At 50.6% G+C, this 27,272-nt stretch overlaps 10 protein-coding genes across 10 annotated transcripts; 3 read left to right on the top strand and 7 right to left on the bottom strand.

Moving 5' to 3' along the window:
• Positions 1–4,838: 4,838 nt before the first annotated feature.
• On the top strand, positions 4,839–5,782 carry N7474_007072 (uncharacterized protein; the record flags this gene model as incomplete). The annotated part of the gene is made up of 3 exons (XM_057198482.1): positions 4,839–5,056; positions 5,124–5,433; positions 5,525–5,782. The coding sequence occupies 3 exons, from the start codon at positions 4,839–4,841 to the stop codon at positions 5,780–5,782; spliced, it is 786 nt and encodes a 261-aa protein (XP_057051922.1).
• Positions 5,783–5,995: 213 nt separating this feature from the next.
• On the bottom strand, positions 5,996–10,272 carry N7474_007071 (uncharacterized protein; the record flags this gene model as incomplete). Its single annotated transcript, XM_057198481.1, has 5 exons — positions 5,996–6,670; positions 6,733–6,914; positions 6,981–7,466; positions 7,524–10,179; positions 10,237–10,272. The coding sequence occupies 5 exons, from the start codon at positions 10,270–10,272 to the stop codon at positions 5,996–5,998; spliced, it is 4,035 nt and encodes a 1,344-aa protein (XP_057051921.1).
• A 709-nt stretch (positions 10,273–10,981) lies between these two features.
• N7474_007070 (RNA-binding protein) lies at positions 10,982–12,819 on the bottom strand (the record flags this gene model as incomplete). The annotated part of the gene is made up of 8 exons (XM_057198480.1): positions 10,982–11,034; positions 11,087–11,196; positions 11,323–11,462; positions 11,517–11,616; positions 11,673–11,729; positions 11,987–12,208; positions 12,570–12,730; positions 12,799–12,819. The coding sequence occupies 8 exons, from the start codon at positions 12,817–12,819 to the stop codon at positions 10,982–10,984; spliced, it is 864 nt and encodes a 287-aa protein (XP_057051920.1).
• Positions 12,820–12,908: 89 nt separating this feature from the next.
• On the top strand, positions 12,909–15,302 carry N7474_007069 (uncharacterized protein; the record flags this gene model as incomplete). The annotated part of the gene is made up of 9 exons (XM_057198479.1): positions 12,909–13,013; positions 13,067–13,387; positions 13,443–13,718; positions 13,771–13,907; positions 13,972–14,173; positions 14,362–14,473; positions 14,574–14,678; positions 14,777–15,144; positions 15,225–15,302. 9 exons carry the CDS (start codon positions 12,909–12,911, stop codon positions 15,300–15,302), a joined length of 1,704 nt encoding a protein of 567 aa, XP_057051919.1.
• A 289-nt stretch (positions 15,303–15,591) lies between these two features.
• On the bottom strand, positions 15,592–17,091 carry N7474_007068 (glutamate-5-semialdehyde dehydrogenase; the record flags this gene model as incomplete). The annotated part of the gene is made up of 3 exons (XM_057198478.1): positions 15,592–16,505; positions 16,562–16,723; positions 16,791–17,091. The coding sequence occupies 3 exons, from the start codon at positions 17,089–17,091 to the stop codon at positions 15,592–15,594; spliced, it is 1,377 nt and encodes a 458-aa protein (XP_057051918.1).
• Positions 17,092–17,406: 315 nt separating this feature from the next.
• Positions 17,407–19,135, top strand: N7474_007067 (putative COP9 subunit 3; the record flags this gene model as incomplete). Its single annotated transcript, XM_057198477.1, has 5 exons — positions 17,407–17,577; positions 17,636–17,842; positions 17,925–18,380; positions 18,441–18,593; positions 18,656–19,135. 5 exons carry the CDS (start codon positions 17,407–17,409, stop codon positions 19,133–19,135), a joined length of 1,467 nt encoding a protein of 488 aa, XP_057051917.1.
• A 354-nt stretch (positions 19,136–19,489) lies between these two features.
• N7474_007066 (transcriptional coactivator p15/PC4 family protein) lies at positions 19,490–19,990 on the bottom strand (the record flags this gene model as incomplete). Its single annotated transcript, XM_057198476.1, has 2 exons — positions 19,490–19,705; positions 19,766–19,990. The coding sequence occupies 2 exons, from the start codon at positions 19,988–19,990 to the stop codon at positions 19,490–19,492; spliced, it is 441 nt and encodes a 146-aa protein (XP_057051916.1).
• A 134-nt stretch (positions 19,991–20,124) lies between these two features.
• On the bottom strand, positions 20,125–23,103 carry N7474_007065 (uncharacterized protein; the record flags this gene model as incomplete). The annotated part of the gene is made up of 2 exons (XM_057198475.1): positions 20,125–22,492; positions 22,544–23,103. 2 exons carry the CDS (start codon positions 23,101–23,103, stop codon positions 20,125–20,127), a joined length of 2,928 nt encoding a protein of 975 aa, XP_057051915.1.
• A 401-nt stretch (positions 23,104–23,504) lies between these two features.
• Positions 23,505–23,942, bottom strand: N7474_007064 (PaaI family thioesterase; the record flags this gene model as incomplete). Its single annotated transcript, XM_057198474.1, has 1 exon — positions 23,505–23,942. One exon carries the CDS (start codon positions 23,940–23,942, stop codon positions 23,505–23,507), a length of 438 nt encoding a protein of 145 aa, XP_057051914.1.
• Positions 23,943–24,077: 135 nt separating this feature from the next.
• N7474_007063 (DDHD family phospholipase) lies at positions 24,078–26,969 on the bottom strand (the record flags this gene model as incomplete). Its single annotated transcript, XM_057198473.1, has 4 exons — positions 24,078–24,210; positions 24,269–24,459; positions 24,522–25,452; positions 25,507–26,969. 4 exons carry the CDS (start codon positions 26,967–26,969, stop codon positions 24,078–24,080), a joined length of 2,718 nt encoding a protein of 905 aa, XP_057051913.1.
• Between the last annotated feature and the right edge of the window lie 303 nt (positions 26,970–27,272).

Here is a 27,272-nt window from a genome sequence, read left to right as displayed (position 1 = left end):
GCTTAGAAATGAAAATTAAGAAGTCACTGTTGCTATTAATAACCACAACTATTATATTAGGTGGGGTCGATATAGTAAATTATAAGGCTGGCTTCCCATGAGACCTATCGCAATGGTAATTGCAATTGGTTTCTACCTCTTTACTTCTTAACGTGCAATCATTAATGCTTTTCAAATCCAATATATCTATAAGTATTAGTAGGGAGACAAACCAGCTAGTTGGCTATATTTTAAGAGCTAGATTTAGCAGATATCGATCCACGAAAGCCACATCTTGGGCCTAATAACTAGCTAATTCAACCAAATAGGCTACGACCCTATATATAGCGTTATTTACTACAAGAGAAAGGAAGATGAAATAAAGGGTCTACAAGCGCCACAATCAAAATCTGGCTATTATTATGGTAATGTGGTTCTCTCTGAAAAGTCGCTATGATGAATTTCATAGTCCTAATTAGGCAATTTTGAATTATGTAATTCTAAAATTGCACTAATACGTCTTATTACTGGAATTTGTCGCGATTAACCAATAAAAAGCCTCAGTACTACACTAATTGTATGCGCTAAAAAGTCACGTTAATTTAACTGGCGTCGGACAGACGAGGTGATAAGGAGGATCCAGAGTTAACTAGCTATTATAAGTTTATTAAGGGTATTTTAGTATAACTATAGTCTAGATTTGCCTAAGATATTTCTTCAGTTACAGTAGACTAGCTATACGTATAGGAGCTATTATTCCTTAGGCAACTAAAGAATAATTAAGAATGAAAGAAAATGAAAGAAACCCCCTATCTATATTAAAATCTTCTTATCAATAGGAAGTCCGTCTATACTAATAAATAATAAATCTATGTGAATTTAATATAAAATTTAGACTTAAGGCTTACCTAAAATCAAATTTCTTAGGCGTTATAAAATTATCTATAAAAATAGTAGCGAGTTTATTAATATATTCGCTTAAATCACTATTAATATAAGTACTACGATATTATATAACTATTTACTACCCTAAAAGGTATTGCTTTTATATCTATAGGACCTATGCTATATACGAAGGTCGTAAGGTTTCTAGAATTAGGATAGATATAAATTTCGTACAGCTAGCGTTAGTAAACATGATATTCTATAACCTAAAATCCTAATAATAATAGCTTAATATACAATTTAATCATATCCTAATACTACTTATAGTATAACTAGCCTATTTCTAGAGTTTTAAGAAATTTACTAACGGTTTAGATATATATATTTATTACGTAGTTGAAGTATATTTCTTTCGTAACGTAGATAACTCGTTAAATTATTAAGTTGTAAAAATAATCTATCTACTATAGTGTTTTAGGGTATAGCGCTCTGTTGCATACGTCGCCCGCTTACCGAATACGTTATACTATAAAGTTTGTTAATAGATAGGAAGGGGTATTTGAGGTAATAATAGTATCTAGTTTTTAGTAGTCTAGAATCCTACTACTCCTTCCTTTACACTATAATAATTAGAGATATAATCAGTACTTAGCCTAGCCTAATAAAATCTCTTTACTAACGTAATCGGTAAGCGAGTGGGCCATGTAAGCCAGTGGGCCACCCAAAACACCACAGTAAATGCGAACTAGACATTTCAACAACAATAGCTTCATATAAGATTTAATTGTGTCATAGTACTATTTAGTTCATACATAGCCTATTTATAAAGTTTTGACAAATTTTGAGAGTAAGTGGTTTAGATATATATATCCGACACTCAGTGGCCATGTATTTTTTTGGTAACGTACTAAACTAATTATTCAATATTAATTTAAATAAGCTCACGCTATTCTTTATAATTATAAATACTATCACACTAATAATCCGATAAAATAAACTTGTGGTTGTTAAAATATCGAGTTGTAAATTATCGCATTTACTATGGTGTTTTGGGTGGCCCACTGGCTTACATGGCCCACTCGCTTACCGATTACGTTAAATTATTGAATATATATTAGTAATCTAGCTCAAGTTCTTCTGTAGGTATTATAAAGCATATATATAGTGTAACCTTATTTTTTAAGGCGAATCCTATACTTAATATTAGTATAAAAAGGTAAAAGGGTATTAGATTTATACTTTAAGATATCGGTAAAGTTATAACATATAACAGTCTACTTTTTTTACTCTATCTTATTAATAATTTAGTTAATTTTAGAAGAGGAAGGTAATATATTTATCACCCTAGAGACTAGTGGTACTGACCATTGTGTTATCTATTTAGTAACCTTACCTATCTGAAGACGTTAACTAGAATCCTTGGAAGTAGGTATCAATTTTTAAAGAGCTCTATCTTTTAAACATTATCTTAGGTAGAGTATCTATACTAACGCTTTAACTCGCTTTTAGTCTTCTTATTATTTAATAAGGCTATCTTATTAATATATATCTTAATAGATAGGGTTTAACACTAGCTATTATAGAATCGCGTAGGGGGGTGGTTATGGTAAGCTTTGAAGTGGTTTTATTTTTAAGGTATTTATTTATTTTAGCATTAAGACTCTAACAAAACTCTCGCTGAATCTATCTACGTAGCTTAAGAAGTAGAGAGTATAGAAAGATTCCAGAATGAAAACCTGTATAATAAGATTACTTCTGGACTTTTGATAGGAAGCTAATAATACTTTAGGAAACTTAAGGAATTCGCCTATTACTACTAAAACTAATTAATCTAGGTCTCCCTTTAAACTACTATTACTTACTATGCATACCTAAGGATTAAAAGCACTATTTTAATTTTTAGTTCCCCCCAGTGTTACTTCCACTTCACGGTTAGAAACCCGCTATTACGGTAATACTTAATGACTAAACTAGCTAAATATATAGTTGTATTTTCTCTAGAAAGGTCTCGAGATACTTTCCTATAAGAAAGAGGCTGTATTATATATAGTTACCCCCAACAAAATGGACTTAGGTATAATAAATACGGTGTACTATATTATCTACTGATACCCCTATCTCTCCTAGTTTAATTAGTCTAACTACCCTTAAAGATAATAACAATAATACTAAGGTAAGAAAAGCTAATTCTAAGAGAAGCCTCCTTCCTAGGTCTCTGAATAGTATCCTTATATACCTAATAAAATTGATTTAGATAAAATATGTTATTTTTAATACCTAGTTAACATCGCTTGGCTACTAAATAATCGTAATAGCATTCATACATCGCGGCGGTATGTTAAGTAAGTTACATTAGGCAAATAAACTATCAATTAGTTTTAATGTTTTAGGTCTTATAGATATAAAGTAATAGCTCAAATTTGTTAATATAGCTATATCGTACTATTCCCTTAGACTAATAGCTAAAACTCTATATAATCTAGTTTCCTTCATAAATACATTTAGTAGATAGAGATCTTAGACAATTACCTATATAGTAGACCTTGATATACCCTATATTAATAGTTAGTAACAAGTATAAATCCTTATGCTTATAGTAGAGTTTGGATCATGTAAAATTATTCCTAGACAAATATAGTTTAAATTACTATAAAGTACTTCCTAACTATAAGGAACGACGCTTAATTTAGTTAAATAACTATAATCTAATAATATACCTAAAAATTAAGATAACGTATTTTAGGGGCTTAGGGGCGTCCTGATCCGCTTTTGTATATTCCTCATAGGGTTAAGGGCTAATATATATCCCTTAAATCGCTAGTAGCGTGGGTAATCTCCCTGTTCTTGATCGTGGTTACTTGGTACTTGGAGTACTTATCCTCTATTATTAAATATCAGGGGATTAGGCATCTTTATTAACTTCATTCGCGTAGTAACAGCTATGGTTATAAGTTATAGAATTATCCCTCACTAGGTCAAGACTACTTTACTTTACTTAGAAGGCTAAACCGTTCTAAGCCTCCTTGGTATCGCTTAGCTACTAGATGTTATTGATCTGAATACGCTAGTAATCTTTATCAGCATATACTGTAGAGATGGTCTTATATAGATGATAGATATCCACAGTAAGTGAAGATCGTATAGGATTAGCCTAGTAGTAGTATAGAAAGGTGAAAATATTATTCACAAAAATTTTAGCCTTAGCTACTTTTTTATTTTTCCATTTGACTGGTTATCAGTTAGACGAGCTATAGTCCTATCAGGTTTCTAGTTTATCTTTAAAAGGGAAAAAGTAGATCTTATTTAGTATTGTCGTGGCTATTGCGTCTAGTTCCTCTCTATAGCTTTATATTCGCTTGCCTCTCTACTTGATTTTGGCACGTTGGAAGATTTATTGTCAAGAGTTTAAGGGAACTAGGAGAAAGTCAAAGTGCTATTTCGCGTTATAATTTGGGCACGGTCTTAGCGCTAGTCCCATTAGGAACCCTAGGCGAGATAATTCAGGGGAACGATTTTACTAGGAGAAAGTTGTTTATTATATACCGTACGTTTATATACATGTTACTATATGTACTAATATATCATATCTTTATTTGAGTAGTAGTACTTTCCCTTTCGCTATCAATGGGTCCCGAACTAATAGGAAGAGAGCTCCCAATTATCAGGCTAAGGAACTTTTCATATAGTCAAAAGCATCTTATCTTTACTTCAGGCTTTAACGCCCATTCCTTACTTAATAGCAGGGTATTTCATGTTCGTATTCGTTTTCCAAGCTTAAGATCTCTTATAATATCGTATCTCTCACTTGGGTATAATATTTACCCCCGCACAAAACCGAGGAGCCTGAGCTGGGTAAGGCGTCCCACCCCGCCTGAGTCTACACAAATAGGGACTACGGATTGATCTCACCTACCCCATAATTGCAAACTTGATTTACCCCAACTCTCTTTCATTATCGCCGCGACTATATAAATATGAAGCTTGTGATCGGTGGCTCGACGGGCTTTGTCGCCACAGAGCTAATCCGCCAGGGTCTCGAGAACCCTGCTATAACCTCTATCGTCGCCCTCGGCCGGCGTGAGACTCCCGCACTTCTAGCGACCCCAAAGCTGAAGGTTGTCGTCTGCGACAACTTTGAGAGCTATCCAGACAGCGTTAAAAAGGAGCTGGAGAATGCGGATGCCTGTATCTGGTATGCTTACCTCCCCCGCCATCTTAATACCATCTAGACGTTCCCATTTCATATACTGTCCTTCTAGTTTGTGGCCCGGTGTCGATGGGATCAATCAGCCCAGCTGTTTGAACACACCGGAGAACCATATCATTGACTCCAAAAATAGGACCATTGCCGTGACGCCGATGAAGCTCAAGACCACCCCGTTTGAGGAGACGTGTAAGATTTCCCGCGACTACGCTACGTCGGCCATCCAAGCACTCGATGCCCTCCGCCACAAGCAAGCTAGACCTCTGCGCTTTCTCTACATGAGCGGCCATTTTGCCCCCCGCAGCCCGGCTGAGGTACCGAAAGAATTGCAAGACCACGGCCTCATTAACTACGGCCTATTACGGGTATGCGCGGACACGAGAGCCAAGATTCCTTTTCCTGCCCTCTCTTCCAGATCTCATATGGCAATGAAAATGCTAATCCGAGCCGCTCCAGGGTGAGGCTGAAACACTAATCCTCACTTATGGGGAGAAGTCTAAAGGCGCCGTCCAGTCCTGTGTCGTCAAGCCCGGGCTCATCGACGCTCCTGAGAGGGAGAGGCGGGAAATCCCCGGCCTCCCACACATCGACTTGGCTGGAATTGCCGCAGCTCTGTTAGACCAGGTAATAAATGGATTCGAAAAGAACACACTGAGCAATGATGACCTGGTTCGCATTGGACAGATGGCTTTGGCTGAGCAGGATGACGCCTGATATGTTCCGCCGGGTACGGCAAATTAGCATCTGGATGTTGGTATCTCCATGGCAGGGTGCATAGGCTCCCGTGTAAACTACCAGATGAATTATACCTGTGTCTCGAACCTGGCCAGAGGTATTTAGGGCAAGCGCTATACTGTCTTATTATTCCTACCATGTCGTAGTGTCTACCATTAAACACATCTTGACTACACTAACACCTCAGTAGATTCACATGCTGGCCTCTTGAGTCGCTGTGCGGTTTGCAATGGAGCCACCATGCCAAGGATGACGTGCATCTCGCTCATCACGAAGGTCGCTCTGATCTCCAGGCCGACCCCAACCGCCCCCTCCCGGGGTGCGGATGATGATCCGTTCCCCTGGCTGCATCTGGGCCGAGTTCTTCCCTCCCAGATTGATGTGTCTCTCCTCCCAGCCTCCATCAGATTTAGGTATTCTGCGGACCCAGATATTCTGACCACACTGAGCATCCCCACCACCTGCTAGCCCGTAAGGGTGGTAAACTCTTCGCTCGGAAAGAATCGATACCTGCACTGGGATCCGGAACTCGATGTCCCGAATCACTCCATCACCGCCGCGATGCAGGCCGCTTCCCCCTGAGTTGGGCCGTAGGCTGAACTCCCGAAGCAAGACAGGATACCTCCTCTCGAACACTTCGGCATCGGTGATTCGTGTGTTGGTCATATGCGTGTGAACGCCTGAGGTACCTACCCAGTTCGGCCCGGCCCCGCTGCCTCCAGCGATCGTTTCATAGTATCCAAACCCTTTAGTCTCTGTTTTCCCATGCATATTGCCGCCAAATCCGAAGGTCAGGTTATTTGTATCGCCCTGTGAAGCTGCACAGGCGTAGAAGCATCTCAAAATGACATCAGTTACGCGTTGACTCTAAACGTTGGAGAATAGTGAGCTTTGCACCCTCATCGGACTTCAGCGAAGGGTTGCCATACCGTGAGAACGTTGCCGCCCACCACTGCGGCTGATTCGGATGGTGACAAGAGAGAATTTGGGGGGATTCGAACGTTGATTGGCTTCAAACAGCCCTGATTTAGAGGAATGTCCGCAGATATCAGACACCGCAGGCAATAGATGATGGCGGAGTAAGTGACAGCCTCAGGGGCGTTGATATTGCCTGCCATAATGAGTCAATTCTCTTCTCGTAGCACTCACTGCCTTGATTCGTCCTGTGTGTACTTACCGTACACCTCGGGCCCTGTTCCATCAAAATCGAAAACAGCCTCGCCACTATCCCCATTGACGGAGATCTTCAGTTGGATAGGGCTTCCGTCGTCCATATAGTCAATGGCCCGGAGGTCTCGACCGGAGAACTTCTTGCTGACCTCTTTTAGCAGGTTGCGCACACTAAGCTCTGCATTGTCTTGAATGTGCCGCATGTAGAACAAGACGACCTCTTCGCCGTATTCCTCGATCAGAGCACTGATCAAGTTAATACCTTTCTTGTTTGCAGCAATTTGGGCCTTGAGGTCATTCAGATTATCCGGCAGGCAGCGAGTACCACTGCAGTCGGGGTATTTAGCCGGTTCATTGTAAAGAAGCTCAGTGATCCGTTCTTCGTTGAATCGGCCCTCTGAAACCAGTTTCTCGCTTTTGATTGCCGCACCTTCCTGGTACAGCTCTTTAGAATGAGGCGGCATGGAGCCCGGAAGAATGCCCCCAATATCAGCTAGAAGATGTTAGAGCAAGCCAAATATCTTTTCCTCATTGAAGGCGAGGCCCTTACCATGATGTGCGCGAGACGCCACGTAGAAGATGATCTTCCCCTTGCTGAAAGCAGGCTGGAGGACGGTGATATCGGGAAGATGTGTTCCACCAAATTCGGGGTGGTTGGACACAAGGACATCGCCGGGCTTCAACTTGCCCTGCCAGATGCGGGCCTGAATACGGACACAAGTGGACATGCTGCCAAGATGGACAGGCAGATGTGGTGCATTCGCAACGAGCCCGCCGTCGGCGTCGAACAAGGCACACGAATAGTCAAGACGTTCTTTGACGTTCGTGCTCACACTTGTTTTCTGCAATGCACGACCCATTTGTTCAGCAATGGCCATAAAACGATGGGAGAAGACACTCAGCATAATAGGGTCCACGGTGGCTGTATCTATTCTGGTGCTTTTGCCGTCGGCCTCCCCTATGTTGATGACAACATGGGTCTTTGTCAAGAGTGCCGTGGCACCTGGTGGCACGACGATTGTCTGCGTATCATCAGCCAGAATCGCTGGTCCTGTCACCCGATCATCGATCTTCAATTCATCCAGCTTGTAAATTGGGGTTTCATGGCGGCCGTTTTCGAAGTACACCCGAGACATGCGATGTGCTCCCTCTACTACGTCCTTGGGTCGAGACTCCTGGAGTTGCTGATCCACGGTCTTCTCAGACATTTGGAAGCTCTTCCCGATTCCCCGAACCCGTACATCATCCACGATGATGTCTCGATCAGGGAGGGTAAAGCCGAATTCTTGCTCATGATGCTCGATAAACGCTTTTCCAAAAGCCCAATCATCGGCACCATAGTGAAGACCCGCTTCTTCTTTGCTGGGGTTGACTATCATGAGCGAGGATTCTGTCCCGCGGTATCTCATGTTGAGATATTCTTCGAATACTATGGAGTCGTCGTCAAATCCTTGGTCATGTAGCCTTTGTTTGGATTTTTGCTTCAAATCTTCCATCTTGCGTCTGAGCTCTTGCCGAACCGTCTGGTCATCCTCAACCCATATTTTAGACTCTGGCTCTTGGTTCTCATCAACCACGTCGGCCAGAGCCATTCCATATGCAGAAAGTACAGACGAATATCGGTGAATTAGGATTTGTCGAATCCCCAGACTCTCGGCAATAGCCACTGCATGCTGGCCACCGGCACCTCCAAACGTAGCTAGTCGGTGTTTCGAGGTATCATGTCCCTTTGCTTCTGTCAGAGACCGAATCGGGCGAGTCATTGTCTCATTGGCGACTTTGATGAAGCCGAAGGCAACCTCATCGGGACTCATTTCTCTATCCTGCCCTCCCTTGGCTAATTCACGATTGATCTCTTTTGTCAGTTTCTCGAATAAATGCCGACTCGCGTGCTCGTCCAACCCCTGGTTTTCATTGCGGCCAAATATCTTGGGAAAGAAATCAGGGACTAGTCGACCGAGGAAGAGGTTCGCATCTGTCACCGTCAGCGGCCCGCCTTTGCGATAACACGCCGGTCCTGGATGTGCGCCTGCTGATTCCGGGCCCACTACAAAGAGGCCATTGCGGTAAAAGAGCCTAGAGCCGCCTCCTGCCGCCACAGTGTTGATATCGAGCTGGGGGGATTGTATGGTCACTCCGGCAGTAGTTGTCTCAAACACATGTTCGTATCGACCAGATCCGTATCTGCTGACATCTGTACTGGTACCACCCATATCAAAACCAATAACGGGGATCTTGGACACCGGATCATATGAAGTCAATGCATATCCAACCACGCCACCCGCTGGACCGGAGAGGATGGCTCGCAGGCCCGAAAACTGGTCCACGTCTACTAAACCACCGTCTGACTGCATGAATTCGCAGCGTGCACCTCGGGCACCTTCCAGTCGCTTCACACTCTCGGTTCCCAGCCCGCCCTCAAAGCCCGCTTGGAACCCAGCAATATACTTCTTGATAGTTGGAGTCAGATATGCATCGGCACATGCTGAAGTTGCTCGCGGGATCAGTTTGATCATTGGCATGAGCTGATGGCTCAGGCTAACATGTTGGAAGCCTATCTCGGTAGCAATTCTCCCCACCAGCGCCTCATGGTCAGGAAAAGTGTACCCATGCATGAGACAAACGGCGATACTGCGGAATCCATTGTCATACACTCGCTGCAGCTGAGATCTCACCGTGCTCTCTGACGGCCGTTTCAAAATGCGGACTGCTTCGGAGGACAAGCCCCGGACAATGTCGGCTTTTGGGGCCGTCTGTTCCCGAGGGACTGTCGCTGTGACATTGCGTTCGGGATCTTCTGCATAATCCTCCAGAGTCACGCGCTCATCTATCTCGATGACCTCTTCATAGAGCACCTCGGGCCGTCTGATTCCCAGGGCAAATATCTTGGGCCGGGACTGATTGCCAATCTGAAGGCAGTCTTTGAAGCCCTTGCTGACCACCAGCGCAATCCTCTCGCCTTTACGCTCCAACAAAGCATTCGTGGCCACGGTGGTGCCCATGCGAATGCTCTGGATGGGGGATGTGTCGATAGGCTCGCCGCGGGCGATTTCGCGGCCCGTAAACCGGGAGAGTATGCGCCGAATGCCTTCCAGCGGCGCATCCTGATAGTTAGAGGGATCTTCGGATAGTAGCTTGATAACAATGTCATCTTCCAAGCGCCCAGTTCCTGGGTTGCCCACACAATCTGTAAAAGTCCCGCCTCGCTGGACCAGCACGTTAGCGGGTGGGGGAGAGGATGAAAGGGGCAAAATCATACATACATCAATGGCGATGCTGATTCCCTTAGGCTGATCCATGATATAGAGTACGGTGGTGATGAGGATGATGGAGGTTGAAGAGGGGAAAGGTCCGGGGAGCCAAATACGTCATCCGAGTTAGTTACCAGTTCAAACATTCTCATTACGGACGGGCTAGTTAAGGCTTGATTGAACTCGCTACAGCAAATGGCCCTCCAAATCATACGTCTACTCCCGGCGAGCGCTACGGTGGTTCTCGAAGGGTCTGCGGAGGTCTGGGCGGTCGCACATCGCGGGTAATGGAGACGGAGGGGGGGAAAGAGCGTTCATATTAAATTTGCGAGCAAGACGGATGGCGGACGGTATTCATGAACGACGATCGATGGGCGAGGGCTTCAGGTAATCGCTCGACGGTCGTTTCGGTGGTATCCGAGCTGCTGACCAAGATGAAATACCAACACCAGGAAAAAACACACACGCACACACACACACATACACAAAATCAAACATGGGTCGACCATTCACTGGACTCCCAGCTACCGACGGAATTGCGAAACTGCAACAACACAAAGACTCGAGAACAAGGGGGAGATGCCACACGACGCAGGGGGGCCATGGCCTTGGGGAGTAGTAACCTTTCTTGCCTTTCCTTTCCTCCTGGGGGGAGGGGGAGCCCAAGTGCCATCACGGACAGGCCTGAACGGCTGTGGGGAGAGACAGGAGCCGCTCAATCGCTGGAGACGTCGAAACGGCGAGGCACTGAGTCGACCTACTCAGCAGTATCAAGCTCATCATGAGCGGTAGGCATAGGGTCCAGGGGTACTGCGCAACGTCAGCCATCAGCCCGTCGAATGGGTATTTTCAATGGATATACCTTTCCTCTCTTCGCCGTTCGGACCATTTTCACGCTCTTCCTCGCGCCGCTCTCGATCCTCCTCGCGTCGGTCCCGGTCGTCCTTAGCATCACGATCCTTGTCCTCGGGGCTGCGCGAGCGGTCCCGGGAGCGCTCACGGTCACGGTCTCGACGATCAGAGTCACGATCCCGACGATCGTAGTCACGGTCCCGGCGATCAGAGTCCCGGTCATGGCGATCATGGTCTCGCTCGTACCGGTCATCCCGACGAGGAGAATAATCACCACGGCTGCGGCGAGGCGATGGAGAGCGGCCACGGCGAGGGGGCGTACGGTCCCGGCGGCGGTCTCGGCCGGAGTCGAATCTCCAGGACGCAGAAGGCGGCGTACGGGCCCACTAGCGACCGGTTAGATCCCAGATGAACCACCCAAGGGAGCAAGAATCGCCTACCTCGATCTTAAGAAGATCATCCCGCCCAATACGCTTGTTGTGCATCTCGTGATAGGCATCATCGGCATCACGGCGACTCTCGTACTCAACGAAAGCGAACCTAAATCCTGCCGTCAGACCAGAACCAAGGGATCCCAACATTAATGCCCAACTTACAGGCGGCTCGACGGGGTACGGGGCGCCGGAATATCACAACGAACGAGACGTCCGTAGCTAGTTCAACTGTCAGCATTTCTTGCAACCATCATCATGAACGAGGTAACGCGGCCATGAATGACCAAGAGCAAGATATATCGACGCTGGGCCCCAAGAAACAGGGCCACACGTTTCAAAAGCTTTCCACCCAAACTAACCCGGGCTCCACCATTTCATGGGATCGATGGCAAGCGGCTGAGCTTGATTAGGGGGGCGGCGGGGCAGATGGAAATCGAAGGTCGCGGCTCCAAGGACACGAAGGCGGCGGCACATACCGTTCGAACTCGTAGGCAAGATCGCGGGCGCGGGTTCCATGGCCAAAGCCGCTGACATAGAGAGTGGTTCCCGAACGAGACATGATGGCGTTTGGATCGACGGAAGGTTGAGGGAGGCGAGGGGGATGGGTATGATGAGGAAATAGAAGGGAGGAGGTTTGAGCGACGAGAACAAAGGATCGCGACTCCGGCCGGGCAGAGAGGCCGATCGCGCAGAATGGTCTACCATGTATGTAGTGTAGTCACCAACAACAACAATTACACACTCATGGTAGTAATGATCATTGTTATCGTCGTTGGTGGACAACAATTCAACATAAAGGCCATTCTTGCTTCCATTATATAGGACTGAGGCCTGCAACGAGCTCCATACTTAACCCGGTCGGGCGAGATCGTCAATCTCGGCAGTCCGTCGGGACACTCTCTCTCCCTCTCTCCCTCTCTATCTGCTCATCGCTTTCGCCTCTCGCTCCTGGCACGTCCTCTCGGTCGCTTCTTCGGTAGGTCATTCCGCTTCATCTGCTGCAACTCCTCCCGGGCATTGGTCTCATCGGCGCGGAGTCCCCGCCAAACACTCTCTCACCCAGCCCTCCCCGGGTCCCGTTGGACGTCGATTTCATGCCCATCCACCCAACCCCGGCAGCTCCATCCGTCCCAATGATGCTCCTGTAGATCACCAGGCGTCTCACGATATCCTACCTTCATGGCCAGCTCATTGCTCGCAACACAGATCCCCCGTGCGCTCTTTGTTACGTCAGTTCATCACCTTGCCTAAGCGCTGCCCATCCGATCCTCAGCCGTCCACCACGCACCGGGAACCACCACAAGCCCATCGGAAGAGGGGCCCATACCAAGGCTCCACGTGGTTGGGGGTGCTTCTTTAGAACCTGGGTCTCCCAACACCGATGGTGATCCAGCCAAAATGAGCTTAAATCGCCACGATGCTACTCAGAAAGAGGAGTTGGGAAGTCCCGCAAAATCGAAATTACAGAGCCTGCCCCAATTATCACCATCTCCCACGGCCAAGGTGGGTTGGACCCCGATCCGTTTCATAGGAGGAGAGTGCTGACTGCGCATTAGGAGACCATGAATGACCGGACCCCTTCTGTCTACGATATAGCCAGAACAAGAATAGCAGAGCCCGTCACGGCTGCATTCCTTGCCGGCGGTGTTGCGGGCGCAGTTTCCCGGACGCTCGTGTCACCTCTCGAACGACTAAAGATCCTCCTTCAAATCCAAAGCGTTGGCAGGGAAGAATATAAGCTGTCGATCTGGAAAGCCCTCGGGAAAATGAAACGAGAGGAAGGCTGGCGGGGCTTCATGCGAGGGAATGGGACGAATTGTATTCGCATTATTCCCTATTCCGCAGTACAGTTTGGAAGCTACAATTTCTACAAGAAGGTGGGCGGAATCTGCTTCTGATGTTGCCAGAGATAGGTCTAATGGTTTCCTCAAGTTCGCAGAAACGACCCCGGACGGCGACATCACCCCACTCCGCCGTCTCGTGTGCGGAGGTCTCGCCGGTATCACTTCCGTGACGGTCACCTATCCCCTGGATATCGTTCGAACCCGGCTCTCTATCCAATCGGCTTCGTTTGCGGAGCTTGGAAAGCACGAGCAGGATAAATTGCCGGGACTGCTCACCACTATGGTCTTGATATACAAAAATGAGGGCGGTATGATTGCTCTCTATCGAGGCATCGTCCCTACCGTCGCCGGCGTTGCTCCTTACGTGAGTCCCGTGCCCGAGTTGTCCCCATGGCGACTAACCCCCCGCGTTACAGGTCGGGCTGAATTTTATGACCTACGAATCGGTCCGTCGATATCTGACGCCCGAAGGGGACAAGAACCCCAGCCCTTATCGAAAGCTCCTGGCCGGGGCCATCTCGGGGGCCGTGGCACAAACTTGCACCTATCCATTGTATGTTGCACCTGTTTCCCCCCCCCAGGGAGGAAACCAGAGAGCACCACTAACAGGAGTGTAGTGACGTGTTGCGCCGGCGGTTCCAGATCAACACCATGTCCGGAATGGGCTACAAATACAAATCCATCTGGGACGCGGTTCGAGTGATTGTGACGGAGGAAGGGATGCGCGGCCTCTTCAAGGGGATCGGGCCCAACCTGCTAAAAGTGGCCCCCAGTATGGCCAGCAGTTGGCTCAGCTTTGAGCTGACACGAGATTTCCTCGTGAGCCTGGGGGATCGAGAAGAGGGAGCATATACCTAGACCGCAAGCTTTTTGGTTCATTCCGGGGGTCCGAGTCACGTAATCCAGAGAAAAGAAATTCCTGCGTCCGCCTCAGGCATAGGTAAATCAAATGGTTGCCTCAGGCATATAAATCACCTGATCCGAGTCCCTGATCGGGACTAGCGTAGGGCTCAACCCGCACACAGAAATGTCGCCCGTCCCAAAAACTCCTTCACTTCCATCCCGGGTGCCCCGACCGACAAGCCAACCTCCCAGTTCAATCAATACCAGCAGCCATGGGTATGTGTCTACCTCAACTGCTCTTTGCTTCTTCTTCGACAACAATTCCCTCTTATTGGGCTTTTTGACTGACTGACTGATCGTGTGTGTGCCACCACAGGTATCGACTTGGACCGTCACCATGTGCGCAACAGCCACCGCAAGGCGCCTAAGAGCGAAAACGTCTATCTCCAGGTCCTGGTGAAGCTTTACCGCTTCCTTGCCCGTATGATTCTCTCCTTCAATCCTCGTCTGTTGCACGGCAGACACCGGCAAACTTTTCTACGGTGAAGAGCCGTCCGCTGATTGTGGACTCTTAAATAGGTCGGACCGAGTCCAACTTCAACAAGGCCGTTCTGCGTCGCCTCTTTATGTCGCGGATCAATCGTCCCCCGGTTTCTCTCTCGCGGATCGCCTCGAACATCAACGAGTCGCAGAAGGGCAAGACCGTCGTGGTCATCGGTACCGTCACGGACGACAATCGTCTTCTGACCATTCCCAAGCTGTCTGTCGCTGCTCTCCGCTTCACCGCCACTGCTCGCGCTCGTATCGAGAAGGCCGGTGGTGAGACCCTGACCCTGGACCAGCTTGCTCTGCGCGCTCCCACCGGAGCCAACACGCTCCTCCTCCGTGGTCCCAAGAACGCCCGCGAGGCTGTGAAGCACTTCGGTTTCGGTCCTCACACTGACAAGGTACGTTTTCTTTGGACCCCTGATGATGGGATATTCTTGTGGGGAATAATGTGGGACTTGGCATGCTAACAGTCGAACAGAAGCCGTACGTGGCCAGCAAGGGTCGGAAGTTCGAGCGGGCTCGTGGCCGCAGAAGGTCTCGTGGCTTCAAGGTCTAAAGGACCTGATGAGAGCGGTGGTGTGGGCCTCAGGCTGGCCGTGTGGAAGTGTCTCTCTCGTGATAGGTACATGGCCACCCCGACGCACTCGTTACTGGGACTCCTTTCTCGAATTCCCGAGAAAACTACGTTTTTTGTACCTAAAGTGGCAGAACGTCTGGTGAGGCCGAGAGATCGGATTACGGATGAAGAGGGAGACCAGAAGAAAAATACACCAGGCTTGATCCTGATATCTTTTATGATTGCGGAATGTTCAAATTTTGTTCTATTTTTTATTCTATGCCTCCTATCACTGGCTGATGGGCAGCCTCGTATGGATATATTTGCGCCCGCCGTCCCCATCGTGGTAGTCTCCCGCCCGATGCCCGTTGCCTCGGATCAAATACTTGTAAATGGTCAGACCCTCCAGCCCGACCGGCCCGCGAGAATGAATCTTATTGGTACTGATGCCGACCTCGGTGCCGAACCCAAAACGCATCCCATCCGCGAACCTCGTCGATGCATTCCAGAAGACTCCGGCGCTGTCAATGCCGCTCATGAACAAGTCAGCGGCTTCTTTGGACTCGGTCAGGATGATATCGGTGTGCTTGGACGAATGCGCGTTGATATGTGCAACGGCCGCCTCCACAGCAGAGCTCGACGGATTGGTTGAGGGAACCGTTTTCACGGCCAAGATAAGGTCTAGGAACTCGGTGTCGTAGTCAGAGTCGACGGCCGCCTGTACGTGTCCTGCCTGGTCTTTGGGTAGCGTTTTCGTCAAGGCACTTCGTGAGGCTTCATCACACCGAAGTGAGACTCCTTTATCCAGCAGCGCCTTGGCAATAGCGGGAAAGACCGATTCGAGAACATCCTGGTGGACCAGTAGAGACTCCAGCGAATTGCAAGCTGCCGGGTAGTCGGTCTTCGAGTCCACGATCACTTTGACAGCGGTATCAACACTTGCATCCGAATGGACGTAGGCAGAACAGAGACCGTCGGCATGCCCCAGCACCGGGATCTTGGTGTTGTCCTTGACGAAGCGAACCAGATCATTTGAGCCACGCGGGATAACAAGGTCAATCAGCGAGTCCTGGGCCAATAGGGATGACACGACGTCGCGGGTCTTCACCAGCTGGATAGATCCTTCTGGCACCTGAGAGCCTGCGAGGGCTTCGGAGACGACGTTCGCAATGGCCACGAATGATTCCATGGATTCCTTGCCACCTACACACATGTCAGCTTGATGAGACCTTCCATGTAGTTATAAGGGAAGCACATACCTTTGAGGATAGCGGCATTACCCGACTTGATGGCTAGCGCAGCTATGTTCGCGATGACCTCCGGGCGAGCCTCGAAGATGATTAACAGGACACCAATGGGACAGCTGACTCTTTCCAAGGTAAGGCCATCGTCCAGAAGGGTCCGCAGGGTTACCTTGCCCACTTTTTTGGGTTCCGTGTTAGTGAAATCCAATTGAGAATCCAATTGAAGACGCATTGCCGCACTCACCTGGGTCGGCCAAGTCCCGCACGCTCAAGATTCCCTCCAACATGTCATCGTACTTGCCCGGCCGTGAAAGGTCAAGTCGTTTGAGCACACTGTGGTTTAGATTGCCACTTTCGGCTGCGCGCGTCGCAGCCTCGACATCCCTGGCATTGGCGGCGAGGATAGTATCCCGGTTCTGGTCGAGGGCGTGGTGGAGTGCCGTGAGAGCTTCATTCCGGGCGGGATTTGACAGTGTAGCCAAGCGACGAGAGGCGAGGGACGCGCTCCCAGCCACATCTGCGGCAGCCGAGTCGGTCAACGACATGGTGTGGGGGTTTCGTGGGTTGAGGGAGAGGGTGAGGGAGAATGTTCGGGGCAATCCAGCGAAAAGAAGAAGTTGAAGTGGGGAGGGGTGAGTCAGTCTCGGGAGATACAATCGAAGGAATAGTGATCCCTATGGAGCAATCAATCAATGCCTTGTAGTACCAGAATCGTATTGGGGGAAGGAAGACGCAGAAGGGCAAAGATCACCTGAGTTGAGTGGTCCTGGGTCATCCAACCTTCCTTCCTTTTGTCATCCTGCTTCTTCCCTTCACTCGTTCCCGTCTACACTTTCCCATCCACACTCCCCTGGGCCAACATGACCGTCTCCCTCGCAGAGCTCACCTCGGCCTCTGCACGCCTACACAACCCCACAGACCTATCCGATGAGCTCTATGACGACCGCATACGCGACCTCGTGGCCTACTTTCGCCATTTGCTCTCCACCGACGCTCTCAGCAGCTTCGCCCGCGACGATTCTCTCCTCGACGTACGTGGCACGTTCGGGTCTAGCCAATCTGTCGCTCGGAAGCTAACCCCTTGAGTAGAATTTCGATCCATCCGCCGATTCAGTCGCCTTTTTGTTAATCCTGCGGTTACAGATCCAGAAGGCCAAGGAAAGGACGAGCGAAAACCTCCCGGGGGACGTGTGGCCTACAGGGAAGCTATGGACAAGGGCCGTACAGTTTCTCAAAACCTTCGATAGTGTCCAGGTCAGATATGTGGGCCAGGAATGGCGTCAGCTTGTCGAACTCGTGGGAAGAGCTGCACAGGCAGCTTCAAAGGCAAGCATATCTCGCATTTAGATCCCCTCGACTCGTTTCTGACCATCTATAGCCCCTGTTAGGTGCACGCGTGGTCAGGGATGCTATGCTTCGCCTCGATCCTTCCTGTGCTGTCTTCACCTCGACCCATTTGCTCCTCGTTCGACTCTGCCTGCGCGCCCGGACGTACTCTTGCGCCCTTCCAGTCTTGGATAAACACATTTGTTATTTTCCTGCCTTAGTCGGTCGAACAGATTCCAAAGCTACCCAGCCTCTGCTCTGTTCAGAGTACGACTCCAGCCTCGCTTTTATGGGTGACGCCTCGGGTTTCTCATCCAAGCTGTCATCCAAGGATTACCTGCAATACTTCCTTTATGGAGGCATGATATACATGGCCCTGAAACAATGGCGCAAAGCATTGCACTTTCTCGGGATTGTCATCTCAATGCCTATTGCCGGCTCCTTGAGCATGATCATGGTGGAGGCTTACAAGAAATGGATTCTAGTGGGTTTGCTTGAGAAGGGAAAGGTAGGTGACGAGATCGGATTCCTCATGTGAGCTGCGAGTTGCTGATAATAGATGGTCCAGCTATGCCCCCCTCCGAGTTTGACCAGTCCACATGCGGCGAAGATGTATCAGTCCCTGACTCGGCCGTACATCACACTTGCCCAGACTTTTGAGCGTGATGATGTCGGAAGATTGAAGGCTGAGGTGAATGCTGCTGAGCATGTTTGGAGCATGGTAAGTTATGGTCGACCTATCATGATCTTGGATGTTTCAATCTCACTGATTTCCCCCGGCAGGACAACAACACGGGCCTCGTCGCGCAGGTGACGAATGCCTTTTATAAGCACACAGTGATCAGACTGGGCAAGACCTTTGCTGCCTTGACCATGGCCGATCTTGCGGGGCAAGCACTCCCGTGGCCTACCACCGAAGAGGACGCCGAGTCAATCATTGCGTCTTTGGTTATGTCGGGTGATTTGGCCGCGCGACTACTCCATTCCCAGAAACGGGCTAGCTCCACGATGCTCCGTCTGTCAGACGTGTCACATTTGCCCCGACTGTCGCATGAGATGGAGGTGCAAATCCAACTAAGGAACGAGGGTCGATCATTGAAGACGTTGATGAGCAACCTCGAACAGAGCAGCCACCAGCTGGGTTTGAGTAATGAATATATCGACAATGTGCAGAAGAGTCAGTTGTGGGCCGGGTCCGGCGAGAACACGAGCGAGCAGGTTGGGTTGGACATGGACGAGGACATCATGGGCGATTTGCACTAAGGCTGCTAAACAATTCAATTACGACTGATGAACATCTTGAAGTTGGCCGGGATTCTTCAGTCTCCGGCTGTCGTAGATCAAGTCATCTAGGCGTACGTGCCCAGTAGTATATCGATAGGTATCTCTGCATATAGGGGTCGTTACGAATCCACCTTCGTGGTTGTGATGTAATGACATTACTGTACTATAGACAAGTCCAACATACCATACCGCTGAGCCGTCTGGGGTTGACTCGATTAAACTAGAGAGAAAAGCACATCTCGAAACCGATGGAGAATTCATTAGATCGTGACAGGAATAACTGTTAACCGTGGATATTGGCCCGAGTTCCTCATAAGCAGCGTAGTTAGGAAATCAGGCCTCACTGTCCTCATCGCTCGTGGCCTCAATGTTCTGCTTGTCAGGCTTCAAATTGTCCTGTTCCATATCCTCCGAATCGCCCCGGTTCCCGTCACCGTCACCAGAGTAATTCGGGCGCGGCAATGACTGACCCTGCTGTGTGAGAGACTGCTCAATCTCCGGAAGCAACGTCACGAGTGCCGCGAACTGGTCCACTGGCATGGAAATGCCCTGCAAAAACGAATCCATCTCCAGTCAGTCAGATCAACGGGAAGAGCGTGGACCGCCCACCTTCTTCCCTGGCAGCTCTTGGCCGTCCTTCTCGTAGTATTCTCGAACGTTCACCAGAGTCTTTCCTCGGAACGAAGAGACGGTGACACGGCGCATCTTCGAGATCTCCCAGTATCGATCTCCATTGGAGTCCACCTTGCTCGTATCACGATGGCTGACTTTGGCCTTTTTGTGAGAGTTGTCCTCGACAAGATCATCTCCCGATGAGCGTTTTCGGGATGTCATGGTGGCGGATGAATTGTGGGAAGAGAAAGACAGACGGCGAGATCGAGAGACGCGCGACATATAGATCACGTGGTGATAAGTATTATCTATATTACTAATCCTATATACAGACAGAAGAGACACCGGCGTCGTTTTCAGAGGGCGAGCACCCGCAAACCCTGCAGCATGATCGAGAACACAAAGCCCCGGGCCACCGTGTCCACCTGGAGACTGTCAAAGATCTTCTCCAGCGCCTCCCGACTGGCAGCCGCCCCCATAACACTCGTCAGCGCCTGAGGGATCCCCCTCTGCACGAAGAGCTTCCGCGCCTTCTCCCGTAGCTCGGCTTTCTCCTCTTCGCTGGGTGGCGGAGGCCAGGCGCCTAGTTCTTCCTCTGTGGGGAGCGCATTCTCCCGAAGCTTGGTGAGATACTCCCCCAGCGCCTCGTCCGACGTATGGGCCTCGATCATCGAGTCCTGCAGCAGAGTGCGGATCGTCTCCAAGGTCGGGCTTCCAGGGCGCAAAATATATGACTTGGCCGCGTTCAGCAGCGTCCGGCGGATGTTCCATGCAGAGGACAGGGTGTAGAGCTCGTTGATAACAGCAAAGATCAGCTCTACTGCGATCTGAGTCTCGTCGGCTGTGATAGGGCTACCCTGCTTGCGGGTTCCTTGAGTGGCAGTAGCAGCAGGCTCACCGTGCTCAGGAGCTGGCCCGCTCACGGATGAAGAGATTTCGGTACTCTCTTTCGGATCTAGTCCCGAGGGACGGCTAGTAGAATCCAGCGAGATGCGGCCATCTGAATGTGCGAGCGTCGACGCAGAGGCCTGAACATCGCTTTGATTCATTGTCTGTTTTGCATCATCGGTGATTTCACCGGCCGATAGATCCCTCGAAGATTCAGCCTTGGTAAATTCAAAGGAAGAATCACTCGGAGAAGGCACCAGCGCAGGAGACCCTCCCGGTTCACTGGATAGCATAGACATGGGGCGGTCACTAGACTGGCGGTCTGCGTCATATGAAGCCGCACGGCTTGGGCCGCTGGTGCTTCCAGTGACGGATAGGGGCTCACTATCAGTTTTCGACAGACTCGGTAGATGGGATGATGATGGCGCGGTAGTACTAGCAGGCTTTCGACTGTTTCCAGCGACACCCCCGAATACCCCGGTCACTCCATCGAAGACGGCTTTGCCACCCCCGGCCACGCCCTTGGGAGCATTGGTGAGCGCGCCCAGGACGCCCTTGCCCATGTTCTCAAAGGCGGTTTGGTTGGGGAAAGAAAACCCGGGCTTGGCAGCACTGGCCGCTTCGCTGCCGGAGCCACCATCTCTCTCCAGGAATCGTCGTATGCGGTCGGTTTCGGCAAGGGATTCGTGCTTCAAGGCATCCTGCAGATACTTCTCCAACTCCCGAGCCAGACCTTGCCTCGTTTTACCTTTCCAGTGGGGCAGGGTAGGGTACCGCTCGGAAAAGGCTTGAATCCGGTTCAGCCGTGAAACGGTCTCGAGCATTTCATGAAGAGACTGAAAATCCGAGTATTTTCGGAATACCATCCATCCAGTGGATCCGCTGGATGCGGGTTCAACTTGTAGCATATAATCTCCCGACGGTCGCGATTTGATGGTTCCTTTGTCATTGGCTGTAGAACTATAATCCACCAATACAAGTGCGCCGTGCAGGGTCAAATGTGGCAAGGAAGGAGAAGTTGGTTGACTGGCGTTGACGCCTCCGTCACTCTTCACTGTGCCTGCAACCGACTCCTGCGGGTTGTCGGCACCGAGAGTAGAGATCTCGAGGGGCTGATTGACTTCAGGCGGCCGTTCAGCAGGGTCCACGATGTGCGTATCTTGAGATGCCATTAGTGCGCTCAACCGCTTTGCCTCAAACATCGCTTCTTCCGTGTCTTTATTCACCTGGCTCCGCCGGTTTTCGGTCGATTTGGGCGTCGAGTCCAAAGTTGGATTGCTCAGAGGCGCACTGACACCCTGATTCCGTGCACCTTCGACACCAGCATCGATCGCATGCATGATTTCAGACTCTCCGTCTTCAAGAAGATAGATGATCCACCCATTGATGAATTCGGGGCGAGCCATGCTGATGACGGTGGACTCGAGGACAAGACCTGCAAACACCTCACGACAAAAGTCTCGGACCGAGGAGCAACTGTACGATTTGGACTCGAGGTAGCTGGACAGGATATCATCCGCTATCATGTTCAGCTTCTTGCGCTGCTGTTGCCCGGACAGAATATTTGCCAAACTGCTATCTGGGGATTGCATAAGGTAGTGCTCCACAACCTTCTCGGCTTCCATAGACGCAGAAGGGACAGCCGCAAACGCCGCAGCGAGTTCATTCAGGAACACGATGATGATGGACGAGGAGTTGGTCAGGAATTGAAGAAAGGTGTCCTCGGTTCGCTTGCGCGAGACGTGAGAGGATATGGAAGTGATGAAATGAGTCAAGATGCGTCGGCAGGATAGTGGGAAGGTCGATTCAGAGGGTAGAATCGGCTCGTACCAGTATCTAGAGTTGATCTGAGTTTACATTCGTCGAGCTGCTGAGAAAGGGCCTTACTTCACATAGTCTTTGATGACTGCATCGGTGAGCGCCCTCAACGCCGCACCCGTCGCGGGCTGGAAGGTCGAGTATTCCAAGTCTAGGCTCGACAAATCCTCCAGCGCATTCAATGGCGCGGCCTTTTCATTTTCAGCCTCTGCAGGGATGTTCCGAGCCTGCCAGTCGAGCAACCTGTTGGACAATTCCAGCGCAAGCTCTTTGCGCTTGCTGGATTTCCGTGCGCGCGACCCTTCGCCCTTCGCATCCAGGTCGGGTCCCTCCCAGGAGGCATGCAGGATGACCCCCACGGCGACTCCGATCAGGAGCAGCCCAATTCTACCGAGTATGATGTAGGTGGCCAGGGCCAGAGCAGCGAATACGCCGAGGAGGCGCTCGTTGCTGGACGTGGAGAGGAAGTTGAGAGAGTAATCGATAAGTTCCTGGGGTACTGCAACGCCGGCAATGGAGGGTTGAGACCGAGTGTCGCCATTGCTGGGCGCGCTCTTGACCGGTGACTCCGGATCCAGGGATGGCGCGGGTTTGGTGGCATTATTATTATTATTATCGGACGGATCCATCACGACCCCTTGACAGGCCGGGTGGGGCAGGGCGGTTATGGGGAGGCAAGCAACGGGGAAGGGAATCAAAGCAGAAGGATACAGGGGGTATGAGGCTCCATTCGGCACCAGGGTGGCAGAAGCGACCGTAGAGCGTGTTGAGGTTGGGGGTTGGAAGGAATAGTGGAAGAAAGAAGGAGAGGAAGAATGATATTTATGATAGGGGAAGGATGATTACTTAAAATGTTCCCATTCTGAATTGCGCCGCGCCCATCCAGGAGCACCACGCATCTAAAGCACACCGAATGGAGTGATGGTCGCTCTCCGCCATCCGAGTGACTCCAGCATTCAAAGCACATGCGTGTCATGCTGGAGGTAAAGAAGATGGCGGTATTTATCAGGGATCTATCTATTTGATGATTCTAGGATCGCGCTCTCACATACTTGGTGTGCGATCCCTGCGCCACCAGTGACAGCCCAGACTCGGTCTTCTTGGAGATGGACACGGTCGTGAAGGCCAGCGATTTGCCCACTTTGTTTGCCCGGCCCTCGATCTCTAGCCAGTCGCCCGCCGTCGCCGTGGACAGGTAGTTGACGTGGATGTCGGTACTGACCCCCGTGGCATCCAACCCACACGACGCGATGGAGAGACCCCCGGCCCAGTCCGTCACGGTTGCTGAGAAGGCTCCGTGCAACGTGCCCTTGGAGTTCAGGTGGCGCGGTCCGACCTGGAGACGGGCGCGGACAACGCCCTTCTCGGCGTCATACACATCAATGGCGTCGAGAAGGAACTCGTAGATGGGGCTGTTGGTGCGTGTCCGATCCCAGACTTTGAGGACCTGCTGGAGTTCGGGGCTCATGGTGAGTGAGGGAGGGAGTGGTGGGAGGAGACGACAAAGGGAGAAAGAGAGGAAAAAAGAAAACCGGGTTGGGTGCGAACACAACCGAGTCTAACCCGCTTGGGCGGATCCACTACTACGGTACTCTTGAACAAGCTACGGGACTGGACGCCGATGTCGACTTCTCCGTGACAGCATCTGCGACAGCATGAAGTGGTTGACATCCTCATCGCCCCAGTAAGTGAGGTGGCTGGCAATGCTAGCAATCAACGAGATGTCGAAGGCGCCCCTGCGGAAAGAGTTGGTTGGTTAGCCAGGACCGTCATGGAATGGATATGAAGACGTACTCTTGCACACTGTAGTCGACCCGGCCATTGGCGTTCAAGGCACGCACTTTGGCATCTTCCAGTCGCAGCTTGCGCTCTTGATCTTCGGCCTCCAGGTCGGTGTCGGCATCCCCCGGGTCGGTCTTCTTCTGGTTGTGTCGGGTCTTTTGGAAGCCATCGTACAGCGTCTCCAGGTCGGATTCGATCAGGGTCTGGAAATGATCTTCGGATTCTCCTTCCCGGGGGAGCCCGACTGAGTCCGCTTATGGCCCGCGGGATGGCCAGCCAACTTCCCGGCATGGGCCTCGTCGGCAGGCAGTCCGAGGCTGCGATTCAACAAACTGCTGGCCACTCCAGTGGTGAAGTTGGTCCATAGAGATCCCATACTCTGGCCCATGCGAGAACCGAGCACGGAAAGGCTTTGGCCCGAGGCGGTCCAGAGACTCTTCTTGACCGAGGGTAAGGGCTGCGGCTTGAGCGCGGCCATGGCAGGAGAGATGAGTGGCTCGAGACGGTAGCTCACTGGATCTGATGGATGGAAGATGTTGTAGAGATCGCGACACCGCGGCGAGGAGAAGATGGCAGAGTTGTCCCCCATCCGGGCTGCGGAACTAATATGCGAGTCCCGTTTGGAAGCAGCCCCCAAACTCTCAGGATTGATATCAACGTCCAACGTACTGTTGCGGCTTCTCTTCCCCGGTGGGGCGTACCCGGCAATCGTTTTCCCCTTCAGCATCTGGAACAGGGCAATGGGGGAGCCCAGACAGAAAAATTCTTCACATTCAAAGTCCAAGGCGGGACTCCCTCCGTCGGAATGGATCGAAGCATTCCCCTTTTCATGGCTTGGATGCAGGTGGTCTGGCTGATGGCACAGGATATCAAACAAGATGGCACTCCCCAGGGAATGACCGCACAAGCTGACCGAACCCTTGAAAGATGGGTTGCGCTGTCTGTAAAGGTCCAAAATCCGGTTACACTCCTGCTTCACAATGTTGGAGATATGCTCGCAGTATCTACTTTGATAAAGCAGCACATCCATGGCCAGGTCGGAGATCAGGTTTCGCACCGCGGGGACGCTTTCTAGTGTGATATCACTCAGGCCTGGATACGTGTCGTCTTCTAGAGCGTCTGCATCGGCCAGATCCAGTTCCTTGCGATTCTGTCGAACCCCTCGATAAGGAAAATCCAGGAGGTGTCGCCAGCATCTGAATGAATGTCAGCATGGCAGGCTGGGGAGGGTCAGATACTTTGCTACTCACACAGGAAGTACTTGAACTCGACAGTTCCGATTGCTGTCCGGGAATGCGGCATTCAGTGCCTGCAGATCAGGCGAGGCTTTATAAACCCCTTTCAGGGTTTTGCGAAGGACGTTCACGTCGTGGATGAAGTTAATGCTCTCCAATCGTAAACCGAGCCGTTGACCGATGCCATGAGTGACCAGAATGAGATGGTCGACTTCTCGTTCTCGGTCTTCGCCGTCGACTTCTCTCGAGTCTTCCATTTCCTGCTCTTCTTGCATTCGGGCCTGTTCTTCTAACTCGGCCGGGTTCTGCGGTTCACCAGCTAGAGACGACATTTGTCGCTCCAATGTAGATCTTGGATTTTGGATATTGTTTTCATCACCTTCGGACTTTTCTGTCCGGGGCGCTTTCAAAGAGGTCGGTGCTTCTAATTGCTGAGACTGGGCTGAAGAAGGCTCCGGGGCGGAGGGAGCCGATGCCTTTTCTATATTCTTTGATTCCGGATTTTTCGATTCAACCGGCTCTTTGGATCGTTTGAGCTCTTGATCACCGCGGATGACTTTGGTACCCGGGATCCCGCCTAACTTTTGATATACGGTTGTGCTAACACGCGACATGAAATCATCATTGATCACCCAGGCGGTCGACGAGTCTTGATAGGCAACGATCCTGTTCATATATGCGCCGAACAGTCGATACTGTTGACGCTCTATGGGAGGGACAGAGGGCCCCGTCCCAGCGGTACCTTGGGAGGGGGCAGCAGCTCCTGTAGAGGTAGGCTGGGCAGTGCCATGATCAACCGTGCCACCGGAGCGATCATGCTCGTTTGACTTGGGCGCAGGCCTTTCCAGACTTGGCTGCGTCGTGTCTGGTCTCCATGGTCGCACCTTGAGATAACCTTCTTCGAGCTGCGTGGCGAGGTTTTCTTCGCATGGCTTCAGCGTGGACCCATCCTGGAAGAACCATGTGCCTCGACGGACCTCGTAGACGGGGCCAACCCAGTATGCGGGAGCCAGCTCCCGTCGTTCCACGTCCACATCGAAGAGGAAGTCCTCGTTCACGGGCACTTTTGTCGACACCTCGGGTTCATTCGAGCCGGGAGTGTCGCTTCCCTCGCGGGTATCCTCAATGTCGGCGAGTCGCTGAAAGGTTGCCTCGATCGACTGCGAGTCTTTCATCGAGAAAGGAATGAATTTCTTCGGCAGGGGTAAGGCTTTCTGGTCGGGCTTCTTTTCCCCCAGCAGAGCGGGTTTGCGCTTGGGGGAGTCCACCGCGTAAAACCATCGCACCTTCAGTGCGGGGCAATCCCGAGGGTAGAGACGCGCACTCAGTTTGTGCCGGTGTGTCACCGTGTGGTCCTCGCCCTGGGAACGTTGGAGGACTTCTTGCCCGTGCTGGTGGCCCGACTGCGGCGTCGACGCACGTGGCGTCCCCCACGGCGAGAGGGAGCCCAGGAAGGATTTCTGCTCAACACCGGCCATGGTGGTCGGGCGAGCCCGGCAGAGGGTGAAGCGAAGCAGCGTGAAGGGCAATGGCGGTGGTGAGAGACAGAGAATGTGAATGGTGTGTTAGAAGACTTGTTTGTTCCTGATGGTCGTAGACCCGATCTAGGCGCATGACATCATTTCGGTTCGGTGAGCTTCGGGGTTGGCTCTAGGGAGGTATCATGTCTATCTATCTATCCTCTATAGACGTAGGGATAGACATGTCCCGTAAAATCACGGATCAAACGCTGACAGGTCGAGTCGCAGCAGTAGTAATATGAGGAGAGTGGAAGGAACGAA

This window comes from Penicillium riverlandense, assembly GCF_028828495.1.
Source record: "Penicillium riverlandense strain IBT 135883 chromosome Unknown utg000006l_segment0_segment0, whole genome shotgun sequence".
NCBI classification, from domain to species: domain Eukaryota; kingdom Fungi; phylum Ascomycota; class Eurotiomycetes; order Eurotiales; family Aspergillaceae; genus Penicillium; species Penicillium riverlandense.
The sequence above is the reverse complement of the archived record's forward strand: the minus strand, read 5'-3'. Positions and strand labels throughout refer to the sequence as shown.